Source organism: Centrocercus urophasianus, unplaced genomic scaffold, assembly GCF_019232065.1.
Source record: "Centrocercus urophasianus isolate 14NV4802_14NV808 unplaced genomic scaffold, USGS_Curo_1.0 seq_12, whole genome shotgun sequence".
In the NCBI taxonomy this organism is placed as follows: domain Eukaryota; kingdom Metazoa; phylum Chordata; class Aves; order Galliformes; family Phasianidae; genus Centrocercus; species Centrocercus urophasianus.
This window is the reverse complement of record NW_024884364.1, coordinates 43,023,997-43,037,908: the sequence shown is the minus strand read 5'-3', so window position 1 is coordinate 43,037,908 and position 13,912 is coordinate 43,023,997. Positions and strand designations below refer to the sequence as shown.

At 35.4% G+C, this 13,912-nt stretch overlaps 1 protein-coding gene across 2 annotated transcripts in view; it reads right to left on the bottom strand.

Annotated features, from left to right (window-relative positions):
• The window catches only part of RPS6KA3 (ribosomal protein S6 kinase A3), a 69,733-nt gene that overhangs the window by 4,388 nt on the left and 51,433 nt on the right, over positions 1–13,912 (bottom strand). Inside the window, exons 15-21 of one of the 2 annotated variants that reach the window (XM_042809618.1) lie at positions 12,139–12,261; positions 10,341–10,430; positions 6,088–6,246; positions 2,164–2,325; positions 1,895–1,971; positions 1,243–1,360; positions 318–458 (exon numbers count right to left, since the gene is read on the bottom strand). In XM_042809618.1, the coding sequence (XP_042665552.1) occupies positions 318–458; positions 1,243–1,360; positions 1,895–1,971; positions 2,164–2,325; positions 6,088–6,246; positions 10,341–10,430; positions 12,139–12,261 (870 nt within the window). Of the gene's footprint in view, positions 1–317; positions 459–1,242; positions 1,361–1,894; positions 1,972–2,163; positions 2,326–6,087; positions 6,247–10,340; positions 10,431–12,138; positions 12,265–13,912 lie in introns of both variants that reach the window. The other variant, XM_042809616.1, reaches the window with a different exon arrangement.

Genomic DNA, 13,912 nt, shown 5'->3' with positions numbered 1-13,912 from the left:
CTTCAAAATTAAACTATTTTTTATAGCTCCCTAACAACATTTTCACTATCAGAAAAACGATTTCTACCCTTGTTTCTTAAGGAAGAGAAGTTGACTAGTTCAAGTGTACTAACTTGAAGAAAACATAAGTCTCTGTCAAACACTGGATTTATTCACAGCAAATGAGTTACTGTTACATAAGATCACTTTGTGTCTGAAAGCAATTTGTAGTCATAACTTTTAAAATTAGAGAAAAAAGTTCTACAGTAATTAAAAAAAAAAAAAAACAATCTGTTTACTCTGGTTTTGGCCAGTTAGACAAACAAATATCTACTTGCCTTCACTAAATGGGGAGCATCCTGCCTGTTCAGCTGGTATTGAGGCAACTGGTCACAGTGAACTATCCAGGGATGGCTAAGAACTTGGGCTGCAGTCAGTCTTTGATGTGGGTCAACATGAAGCATTTTTGAAACAAGGTCCTGTCAGTAACGTACAAGGAGACAATCTAAGTTGCAGTAGCACTCCAGCTTTAAAAATGATAACAGGTCAAAATCGAAAAATTTCAGTAGCATAAACATTTGTTCATAACATCATTTTGAAGCACGTGAAAAGCTGCCTGACAATGCTAACACTATGTCATTTCGTTATGTAAGTTAATTAGGCAACACAGGTGAAAAAAATAACACAAAATAGAGATGACCCTTCCCCTTGCATATCTCACCTGCGTCCAAGAGTCTTCTAACAGCTGTGCAAGCTGAAGGTTGAACGTTAGTACTAAAGAGAATAAACAGCTCAAGTCCTAATAAGAGAGTACGAGATGAACTGCCTCAGGTAACTCTGAAGAACTAGCCCAAACACAAATGTGACAATATTAATTTCTCCTAGCCTAAACCAGTGGGACATACAGTAATTATTACAATATTTTCACTACCCCAATTTAGGATTTCTGAAATATTTTTGAATGTCATTTTTTGACGTGAAATTTAATTACAGCCTTTCTTGACATAGACGATTGCACATGTATGAAAATACACCATCTTTCTAAGGATGCTTGTTAAGGCTCATCTAATTTTCATCCTACGTGCAAGTGACTGTTGAAACAGAAAAGGATCATAAACAGAAAAAATTCTAAAAAATCAGCTCAGTAGTTAAAAAGAACAGTGGGTAATATTTATAATATATGATATGATACATACATCATCAGCAGTGTATTTCATTGAAGTATATTTCTCATCTCTCACAGAAAAAAGCAAACATACTTGCCTTAGCTGTATCTGAAACGGTGTTCCAATAACCACCGCTCAGAGAGAATTTTCCACTACCTATCCGGGCCAAGATCTCCTCTGGAGTATCGTCAGGACCATTTGCAAAAGGAGTGTAGCTATTTAACCAAAAAAAAAAAAGATTAATAGAAAAAAAAACCCAGCATAAAATAACCTACTTAGCAAGTGCAACAGCAGCTATCTTTTAAACTTGTGGAACCACTGCTGGATTAGTTATTTATCACCTTTTCTACAAATCATTTCTTTTGCAAACATAAATGTATTTCTACTGCATTTATTATTCCTTAAGAACATCACTTCAAACTATCCAGTAGCTGATTTTTCCTCACAACTATGCTTTAAAAGCACTGCAATTGCACTTGCAACATATCGCCTTCAGAATATATGCTGTTTAATCAGCTAACTCTAACATGGAAAAATAAACAAAACAATTTTCACACCCAAATCACAATAAAGCAGAATTTAAACACCTGAAACAGACGAGGCATCAGTTCCTGCAAATTCTATTGAAGGTAAAGTTGTAATTGAGATTAATCAGTGCTCCTCTAGAAACACAGTCACAGTGGGCTCACATACACTGTTCTTGTTTGCTATTACAGAGCAAAAGAAGTGAACAAACGAAAAATCCTTACCCAGTAAGCATAGTATAAAGCAGAACACCAAGACTCCAAATGTCACACGCAGCATCATAACCTTGCCTCTTTAAAACCTGAGGGAGACAAATATTTTTCTACAAAAAAAGCACTTAGAAATGCTTTGGTTATGCTATTAAAATACCAAGATCTCAGATTTTTAAATGCTTTTAAGTTATTTCATTTGCTGCAGAAGAACGGAACAAACACCTAACTAGGGGTGTTCCCATCAAAAGAAATCAAGGCATATAAGCTACTGTGGTGTTTACCTCTGGTGCAACAAAATTTGCTGTATAACACGGAGTCATCAGAAGGCCATTTTCTGCTCGTAATTGTTTTGCGAAGCCAAAATCACAAATTCGAATTGATTCTGGATTACCAGATTCATCAACATAAAGAATATTGCTGGGTTTCAGATCTCTATGGACAACCTAGGAAAAAAAAAAACAACACAAAACAAACCACAAAATACAGTAAGCTTAAAACAGGAATAGGTTTTTTACTTTAATTATCTATTCTAGTTAATACCTGCCATCAGTAATCATTGTCCAATTTCCAGCTTCTTCTATCAGCTCTAGCATTCTGACTATGGTATCTGGAGTAGTGAATATCTCATTTGGAAACTTCACCTCCCCTTCATTCTACCCCTCACCAAAAGGAAGAGGAACCCAGCAAAAATAAGCTTAGTGCAAAACTTTAGTTATGCAGACAATTCAAGCTGTCTTGTTTTAACATGCATACTGTACTTACAAAGCTCTTTAGATCAGAACCTGAGAACTGGGGCTTCAGAATCGAATCGAAGGTTCCGGGGAGACCTTATAGTGGCCCTACAGGAAAGCTGGGGAGGGAGTTTTTATAAGGGCATGTAGCCCTTATAAACAGGACAAGGGGAAATGGTTTTAAAGTGGAAGACGGTAGATTTAAAATAGATATTAGGAAGAAATTCTACACTGTGAGGGTGGTGATGCACTGGAACAGGTTGCCCAAGGAGGTTGTGGATGCCCCATCCCTGGAGGCATTCAAGGCCAGGCTGGATGTGGCTCTGGGCAGCCTGGTCTGGTGGTTGCTGACCCTGCACATAGCAGGGGGGTTGGAACTACATGATCTTAGGAATCCCTTCCTACAAAAAGCATTCCATGATTCTGTGACTCTCTGGCTAGTAGTATCTTTTGAAGTAATGAATTTCTGCAGCTACTGGAGCACCACACTACCATATAACTACACATCAGTTACTACTGGAGTAACTTTCTATAATTTAGATTATCTAAATTGAATAATCTCAATGCAAACACCTACGTACTGACTGAGGAGCAATTTTAATACAGAATATTATAATCTCCGAATGAGCTAACATTTCATAAAGGCTTATTCTGGCTTCCCAGTGCCTGCTTTTTATGTATTTTAGATGTAAAACACTTGAGAAAAATAGTAAAATCTGCCCAAGTTCTAGAAGAATTAATCTGATCTTATATGAAGCCATGCTGTAATAAGCCTAAATAAAACTTGTGAAGTGCAAGGACAGTCACTGAAATCAGATGGCATGTTATACCTGCTCTATTTTCTGTAAAAGACAAATTAGCTTAAGGATTCAAGAGACACAACTCCATGTATAGAAAGGAAGGAGTACATATGGCTCAAACCATATAATGGATTTAAACTTCTACTGAGAATTTAATTAAATATATGAGGAAGGCCTTAATATTTCTGATTGTCTTATTTTATGTATTTAATTCATATTAAACACAGCTCTCCATAGTTAAAGATAAATAGAAGGCTCACTTAACACTCAGAAAAGATCATGGTGAAATATTTTAAGAATGTAATCAGACTAAAATGAGAAAAAAAAAACAAAATTCCTAACAGTGAGCTACACAGATTACAAACCATACGCTAGCAATGTTTCAGGAAATACAAGATGAAGTAGTAAAAGACTGCAGGAGGGTCTTGCAGATCCTACAGCCACATAAGAGTGAGTCTACATAGTAGAGACTTTTCTAAGCATGTAAACTTTGATATTCCTAGATTTAGCAAAATATTTAAAATTATAGAAATAAGCATCTTCGAAGACAAAAAGTAAAAACTTTCTTAAGGAATTAGAGTTGTAGAACACCAAGGGGAACATGGCTTGAGATGTCAATGTATGAAAGAACTGACTCCTGACAGCGTCATTTTCTGGAGATCAGAAATACTTTTACTCTACATTTTACTCTGATCCAAGAGAGGCAGAAAAGTTACTCTAGTTTTATTCTAGTTGTTCTTGTTTGTTTTTTTGAAATAAACCATAAGAGGAAGAAGTGGGCAATAAAGGCAGCACAGAACTGTGGATTTCATGGACTGGGTTGGTTTTTTTTTGTGTGTTTTTGTTTTGCTTTGTTTCTGTTTTTGTTTTAATAAAGGGAAGCAATTCAGCGCAAGAAAGAGTAACAGTGTAGTTCAAATCCAAACCCCACAAATAAAGCAACATAGATGTTAAAGAATAAAGTACCTTCTTGTGCAATTCTGCTTTCCCAAAAGTGAATTTTAAAAAGATGTCACATTGTGTAGATTAACATTTCAACCAGAAATGACATTTTATATTACAGCAAGAGACAACAGCAAAACAATATTAAGGACACTCCAGCATTCCAGTTATTTCCTAGCATCATGTTTTGATTATCATTGTCACTCGTTACCAACATGCAAAAGTATTTTGCTCCAAGACATGATACTTCCTGCTTGTGGCTTTTATTGTGTCTGCTGTGCCAGCACTTAGCTATTCTACACAAGCCATAATACTTTTACAATGGTTTGGGTGAGTTGGAACTATTACTTAATCTGAAGAGGAAGATTTCTTTACGTGCTTAGTTAAGTTTTCCACTCAAATGTATCCTCTGCATGCCCATGAGGGGATCCCTCTAGGAAGTGTTGCAGAGACCACACACAGATTCAGAATCTGTTCAGATTACTAATACCATATTCAAATGAGCTACTCTAGCATCCAAAGAAACAAGAATAGCTGAGAATTAGGCTACCAAGGAGCTCACTGCTTGCACCCTTGGCCAACTTTTACGTTGAAGTGTCCTTAAAATAAGGAAATGCAAAAATTTCCAGAAGTTTGAAAGAACATATGATATAATGCAAGTTAAACATGTCAATATTTCCAAATATTCACAGTAAACAAGTGATGAAAATTCCCTAAAATACCCTACTTGACATGAAGACAGTCGGTCTTTTCTGTCCACATGTGGTTAGAAGGAACCCCACAGGAAGGGGTTTACTCATACTTTGCAATGGATGCTGTTGGCCAAAGATTCTTAGTGCACATAGGCTCAAAGAACTGCTCACAAACAAGTGCTTTAATGAAGTGATGGCTTGCACAGTAAGATGAACCAGGTAACTTTGATCATAAACTTGCTGAAATAAGAGTTCCCAGAAAAGTGTGCTGAACTATTATGTGTTCCTTAAAACAATTTGAGTACTATCCATTCTGAAACGTCTTTTCCCAGATAATAGCATTAAGTGTTATGAACTCACCTTTTTCCTTGTAACCACGCTTTCTGCCTTTCTCTGATACCTCCCCCTTCTTGTTTACTTCAAAATGTGACATACCATATCATTCTTGCCATGCAATTGCCACACTTGCCTTCTCAATCTCTGAACTACTTTATTTCCAAATTAATTTTCGTTTACCATTGGAGGAGTTACAAGTCAAACTTCAGAAACAAGAAGTGGAAGAAGTGACAAGAGTAACAGGTGAAAACTGATAGATGTTAAGAGTCTACCATAGCATGGGGTTGGGACTACAATACTAGGTCTAAACAACAGAATTGCTCTTAGCACCACTTAGAATCATAGAATTCTTAGAGTTGAAAGGAACATCTGAGGGACACCTGGTCCAACTCCCCTGCAATGAACAGGGACACAATAGCCACATCACATCTTGGCTTACTTCTTATATCCTATTCATCATTATCTGAATACTCCACAGAACTGCTCAAACCACGCATGAAGGACAAGAGAACAGCTGCACCCTTGCTGCTACCTGGACATGTACTCACCTGATGAGGACTGTTATGATTTCACAAAAAAGAAATCCTGTTGCAATGTAACTGTACCAGAAATTAATTACTGCATACGAGAACATATAAAGATATAGGCATACATTTCTGAAAGAGAAGAATATTAAAAGGATTTTCTCTGAGATGAAAACTTACCCCTTGTGCATGGAGGTATTCAACCGTTTTTGTTATTGTGAACAGAACAGCACTAGCTTCTCTTTCTGAGAAAAATTTTTGCCTAAGAATCTTATCCAGCAGTTCTCCTCCTTTCATAAGTTCTGTTACTACATATACATATTTTCCATCATCATATACCTGCAAAAAAGTGCATAAAGATGTAAACTTTCAAAATATTCCTTCCTATCTTTGCATGAAACACTGAACAGGAACATCCACTTTTTCCATTAGACAAGTTATTTCAATTACTTTTCTCACATTTCTCACACCACTCACTAGTCAAAAAACATTGGTCATCTTCAGAAATAAACATAAGTGAAAAAAAAAGTACTACAGTAATGAAATAGCAGAAAAAAAAGTCGTGTGTATTTCAAGATAAATATGAATAAGAATGTATTTTTCCCCAAAATAGTTTTGCTGAAAAAAAAAAAACAAAACCAAAACAACCTAAACAAGACACAGAAGAAACTGGACAAAAAAGAATCTAGTTCAAGTAAGCAACACTAGAGCTAATTCTAGAAGCATTTATTGTACTAAATTGCAATGAAAATTTCAAGATCACTCCAAGTAAACACTCAGATAAAAGAACAAAGTACACAGATTACTTGAAGCCATTCTTGAAGTTCATGTACACAAACCTGTTATTTAAAAGCCTTCAACTTGCACACTGCCCTGCACATAAAGCTTATACCTAACTATAAATAATATGCACATTTAGTCTATGCTTTTAATTATGGAAAAATTCTTAATTTTTGCCTGGATCTCATCTTCTTTGTTAATAATTGAGAAATAATTTACAGCATCACCAGGGGGCACTACAGACTGAACTATACCAAAATATATTTTAAGCTACGGTTAAGCATTTCATTCCACTTTGCTGGGGTTTTGAATTAACTCAGAAATTGGTTTCTGCTGTAATGAAACATTTTAGACTCTGTTCTGTATCATTACTTCAACCTATTTTTCTTGCTGATGTTGGAATTGTTCTCTTCTGTAATACGTGCAAAGCGAAAACTAGTTATGTTTAAATAGAAATAATTATCCATGTTGTAGCAAAATACATTTAGGAATAGGCAACAGCTAAATTAAGTTTCTACTCCAATTTCTTTGTTAAACTGTCTGGTAAACACATGCTAGTTAATACTTTGAATGACTACAATTTGCTTTCAGTTTGAAAACTGAACTTTTCTTGGCTTAGAAGGTTTTGTTCTCTTTAGTAAAAATTTTGCTCATCAATTTAAACAAGAAGAGCATTAGATAATTCTGCAGCCTTTTACAGGCTTATAGCCTTAAAAAGATGACATGACTATTTTTTAAAGTTCTCATTTAATAGTAATTTCCCCCCTATTAAATATGACCGATTTCCTGAACACGTTTACATGACAAATTTAAATGTCCCAGAGGATTAAAAAGCAGGATGATAGAGTTCTAAATACTAAAATGGACTTCTTTCATTTGGTACTATGAAGCACAGACATCACAAATCTCAGCACTGCAGAGGGATATATGAGCAGATTTGCCTTTGGCTGCTACAACTGCTAGCCTCTTATGGTTTTATCTGCCTAAAAAAATTAAATAAAAATCATCAAAAGCCTACCTCAACCTCTCTCCTTGCCCTGATCTCTCTCACCCATTTAATCCCTGGAAGCTGTTTGTACTGAATAAAAACTTCTGTGAAGTTTCCTTCAGAGTCAGATGCACAGCCTTACGTTAAGATCATAAACATGATGTCAGTTTTCAAAATTAACTCTTGGGACACCGTAAAGATGAGTCAGTATGTCTCACCTACCAAGCAAACTGGAAAAAAAACCCATAGTAAAAACAACATGATATAGGCACCTGAATAAAAGTACTGTATCATGGAGAAAGAACAGTTTCATAAAGTGAAATACAGGCTTCACAAACATATTCGGAATTTTTTTTTCTTTCTTTTTTCTATTTTTAATGTCAGAAACAAGCACTTGGACAGGAAGACTGGATAAGCTATTTTCAGGTTTCCAAAAAAGCTTCTGAAGAATCTTTTCTGCCAATGCTTTAAATAACTCAAAACATGTCAAAAGTTCTGTTACATAATAGGAACTAAAAAGCAAAACAGGGTAAAATACGTATAGTGGGCTGTCACAGGAAGTTCCCAGGTAATGGACCGCAGGAAGCTCTGTGCTTCCTCAGTTCTGATATTGTTTCCTAGCCATCCACTAGTGGCACTGTCAAAGGCAGGGTATCAGGTAAGAAGGACATTCACAGAGCAAAGCAAAGCTTATTCTTTTGTTTATATGCTGTGTACCTGAAAAAGACCACTAGTAACAAACAGAAGGAAAGCCGTAAAAAAAGCCCACATCACAAAAAACAACCAAAATTGGTGTTCTGAGCATCCATTGTTTCAATGAAAATGCTTTCACAATTAAATTTCATGAAGGCCAAACAAAGTGAGAATGTCCACCTTCATTTAAATTCAAGTATTTTTGCATTTATTCTTGGAAGATAAGAAAAGAAAAACATTTATAGTAGAATAGAAAAGAAAAACATTTATAGTGGAATAATCCGTTCCAAGACACGCACTTAAATGCTGAAGTATCTTATTTCAGAATTTCAAAATAGAAACATTTAAATTTTGGTGTGGAACTGACTGAAAAATTGAGTCAAATCAAAATTAAGTTTTATTTGAGTAGTAACGTACTATGTTCTCAATGAGTTTGAGGTCTCACAGCCAAAGACTTCTTATGCTTTCCCTGTGAAAGCATACCACTGCAGTTTGGGACATAAAAACAATTTACACCATACATGTAAGATTAAGAGAACATTAAATTTTTGCAGCAGTGGACATTATATGAATTCCTAATGTGTATGAATCCTATGCCTCTTCCTTTGCACTAGACATACTTCCACAGACTTTGCTTAAGGAGTTGCCCTGAAATAGAAATAACAAAAAAATACAGCCAGTTGTCTCTTCCTCTGAATCTACACTCTGTGGTGTAAGGCTTTTTCTGTAGTCACTTCTTGCACTTTGAATATTGTAGCAGGCTTGAATGAAAGATTGTTTCTACTGGAAGACAACTGACCACGATGAAGAATTAATCACAGAGTAGAAGGATTTGGTGTGACAGGCAACTTTTCAAGGCTGCCTGAGATTCTCTCTTCTCAATAAAAAAAAAATAATTCATCAGATAAGCACTCGGAGTAATCCTTGTATTTGTCTTCCTGTCAATAACAACCTCATAAATGAATATGTGAGCATAGCACATAGCACCAAAAGCAGTAGGAATGCTGATGCAGGTTCCACGTTAACTCACAAAACAGAGCAAACAGAACGTGGGGCTGTAACTGTGATATCCAACCTGCAATAAGGTAAGCTCCATGGTGGTATAGCTCGTGTATGACTTCTTTTGTTCTTCCAAGAAGGGGCCAAAACACACAGTATTAAAAAAGTGAAGAAAAACTATTGTAGATAAGCTTTAGGCTGAATTCTCCAGTATCCATCTCCATAATATTTATAAGCCACTGTTTTAAAGACTTCAAAATACCTGTGAATCTACTTTCAGTTGAGCTTAGCTTTCTGGAAATGGTTAGGTCTGTTTTGACCAGAATACTTTCTTGCAGACTAAAGATTTCATTAACTATATACTTTTTAAATTTTTCATTTTTTAATGCATAATTAAAGAGAAATCCAATTTTCTTTTTCTCTTAGATCATTAGAATCTAGTGCTCGCTATGAAAAATCTCTCTCCCTCAATTTCTGTTATGTCTTGCAGTTGAAGCGTTTCCACAGTCACAAATATAATACAGGAAAAAATAGCTTGATACACACCTCTAGTCAAAGACTACACAAAGACACCTGGTAAACAAAAGTGGTAACCATATAGGTATTAGGAGACTTTGCCCTGTACTAGATACTTATTACTGTCCATGAAAACAAATTAGAGTATTATGCTGTCTCAAACATCAAGTCCTCTGTATTAGGATTTTTCAAGGACAAACTATTTGGCAGCTTAAGATTATACTCTACAAAAATACAAGCTTTCTTTAAAAGATGACAGCAAGCAATTTCAGTACAAATTGAATTCAGTCGAGTAAAGTTGTGCTGTAACAATTTGATTCTGAAATCAAATTAAATCTTAAACTTGAGTTACTGAAAAATCAATCACACGCCTAAAACATGCAGTTTGCCATCTCTCACGTTAAAAAGCTGCATGTTATTATAATGCACTGAAGGATGACTTCAAAACATCGCTTACATCTTTCAAGGTAATAATATTTGGGTGCTGCCCATAGCGCAACAGGATTTCAATCTCTTCTGTTGGATCTCTTTTGCTCTTGTCAATGATCTGTAAGAACAAAAAGATACACAAGCAAAAATCCTTTTGTGAATATTATATCGTGCAACACTTTGGTGTGCTTACTAGCAGAAACACATAAGCAGTATTTATCACTGTTGGCAAAGGGTATGGAACATAAAAACCAAAGTTAAACTGCAACAGCAAGACACAGCAAGGAATGCTGATCCCTCAGACAGTGATAAACTACACAAGGCAGTTTGGTGGAAAAGACTTCAGTCACCCATCATTAAATAAAACAGAAAGTTCCTAACTTAACATGAGATGCCAGTTTCTGGTGCTAAGGAACTGATTTTCCAAAAGCTGATCTCAAACGAATATTTAGTGCAGCAAAAGAAAGGAGAGTTGAGAAGAAAAAAATAATTCCAAAGTTAATTCAGACAAGCATTCTACTATGAAAGTTCTTAATGAATTTCTGAAGAATTGCTATCAGGCTCTGAAGTTTTCCATACGCAAACAAAATATTATTTGGCTCTATTTATTAAGTATTCTTCTTCATATACTCATAGAAGTCCTTCTCCCATTTTCTCCTTCTGGACTGTGGAATTTCCTCTCATGTCTTCTTCATCTCACCCCTCCTTCCTCTTGGCATCCTAAAGCTCTTCTGCTACCAGCATCACCCTAGCACACTGGATGCTGTTTTTTTTTCTTTTTTTTTTTTTTTCTTTCATTCCATGATTCTTTGAGGAATAAAGCCACAACAGAGGCAGCAGAAAAGCAAAGCAATCTACACAATAACTATTACAGCTTAGAAAATTAATGCCAGTGCTTTTCCTCCAGTTTCAAGAACTTACTCTAAATTGCAAGAACAGAAGTAATACCTGTTCTTGGCTAGAACCAGGATAATTACAAGTATGTAACCAAATTGAGTTTGGAGACTTGCCAGCAGGGAAATTAAGCGCAAGAATACAGTAAAACATTCTGAATTCATCTCTGCATTTTATATGCAAGTAGTGAACTGTTCAACAATTCAAGAAAATAATTACTTCATAGCATGGGATTAGCATTACTTTAAAAGTCTGCTCATCTACGTCTCTGTTTAGTAACTATCCTGTTTGACAATGTAATGTAGAAAGACAATAAAAACAGACTTATTGCCCTTGTGTGAATTCTGTTGATTTCAGCTATTAAGAAGCTAATGTCTTCAAAGAACTACTACAGAGCCTGACAGAAATATATTAAAATAACATTAGAAATCTTGTTAAAAATTAGCAAGCAAAGAAGGAGTTGAATTTCACTCAGGAAGATACACAGCTATTATGAATTCGTATCTAACAATTTATGAATCTACTTTAGAAGCAAAAAAACCCCTCCATATGATTATGTTTAAATAAAAGCAATCTACTATAGCTTTTTAAATGATGGAAAGAAATGTAAGCTTTTCTGCAGTACATTTTCTACTAAAAGTAATCATGTTACTCCCATCAATTTCATTGCAATTACACAGTCTCAAGGACTGAAGACTGCTTTTCATCACCCAAATTAGCACACAGATAACAAAACTATCATAGGTCTATATAAAAATTTGCCAGTAATTATTCTGTTTGCTTGATGAGTATAATTCATATTTACATCTAAAATCTGTACCTGCTAAGAAAATTATTTTAATATTATATGTTCTCTACAGTAAACAAGTCTACAACACCCTACATTTATGATGCTAAATCCCGAAAAGTTTGTTTAATAACAAAGTAGTTACCTTTACAGCATATTCCATGTTTGAAGCCTTGTGAACACATCTCTTGCAGATAGAGTAAGATCCAACTCCAATATCTTCTTTTACTTCATATCCATCAGTAAACTGAATGCTGTTCCTGTGCAACTGCTACCAAAATAACATTATCAATTGATCAATTTTCTAAATGAAAAACTGATATCTACATTAAGTTTTTGAATCCTTAGTGACTTGCTTCAAATCTTAAACTGATGGCTATGCTAGATGAAAGTGTTTTCAACAGACACTACCTTCTGTTTGATGTTAGTATCTATAATTTATCTCATACATCGTAAATGATGCCCACTGTACTTGCCAAATTGAAAATGCAATGTTTTTCTGTTTATGGATCTATTTATTTATGGATAAAATCTCTTAGACAAAAGAAGATTAGAGGACTACAGTTAGCGATAAAAAACATAATTGTTTCCATCACTTAAATAGATGAACCTTTTGTGTACATGTGAAATGTCAGCTAGAAATTTCAGGTGTTATTCAATATTATATTAACTGGAAATTTCATGGAATAACAAATCAAAAATCCTTTCACAGAAATTAAAAGCATAAAGGAGAAGTGTTCCAATTTTGTAAGGGAAGGAAATGGCTTTCTGGTATAAAGAGTTTGTGCAAAGGATGCAAAGCATTTGCAGGAAACCATCTGGGTATCCTGCTGCAGAGAAAAGAGGAAATATGAGTGAGGAAGTGGTTGAGGGGCACAGAGCACCAGAGAGAGACTTTTACAAGAGAAGGAAATCATATACAAAGAAAAAGAACGTCATCCACAAAAGTATGTGGGAAAGAAGGAGCACATAGAAGATTTTGGTAACTGTTAGCAAGACTTCTGGACCAGCAGTCATTCTGACATGCATACCAAATCAAACAGCCTTTTAGAATAAAAGGGGATCCCCTTAAATTCAACATTTCATTATAAGTGAAACAGGTAACGTGCACAAACGAGCATATTACAACTACTCCAGAGTAAAAAGACTGAAGAAATAATAGCCACTCAGCTACATTAAAAATATAAGAAAATCTGATCACATTGCATGCCATTTTGTTCCTACCAATCAATAAGAAGTTTTCACCACAGCTTAGGCCACCAGTAAGTTTTCCTTAGTAACTTACATCCTGCTGACTGCAAACTGCCCAGTGCATGCTTTTAGAACGATCTCAGACTTACAAGGAGGCAAAGCATGCCTCTTCCTCATTCAAGCATGAAGCCCCCTTTCTTGCTTCACACAGGACGGCACCTAGCTAAAGCTTTGCTGTCCAAAAATAAACAGGACCGGAAGTAGGAGAATGTATAAAAATAGCAGCCACTTTAGGCTATTAAAATTAACTATCTCACAGTTACTAATGTAGGAGACACTATTGGAGTAATCCTAAAACCAGCAGGAAGCCAAAGCTCGTGTGTACTGCAACACTGACTTATAAGATAAACAAACAGCCACAAAATGTCACAGCTTACCACATTTAATTTAAACTGGTTCGAGAGAGGCTGAATATATTCCTAAAATACAGAGCAGTCCACAACATCTAGGCAGAATTTTCAATTGTATTCCAGTGCTTCCTACCTGAACTATAGGAATCAATATTTTGGGCTGTAGAACAAAATGATGGAGCTGCCTATATTCTTTTTCACCACACAATCACGGCTTGATATCAAAGACTAACTACAGTTTGAAGGATAGAATGTTTTCATTTATGGATTGAAGCTTGCTCACACTCACATATGCTCAGAAATGAAAAAGGTCCTGCA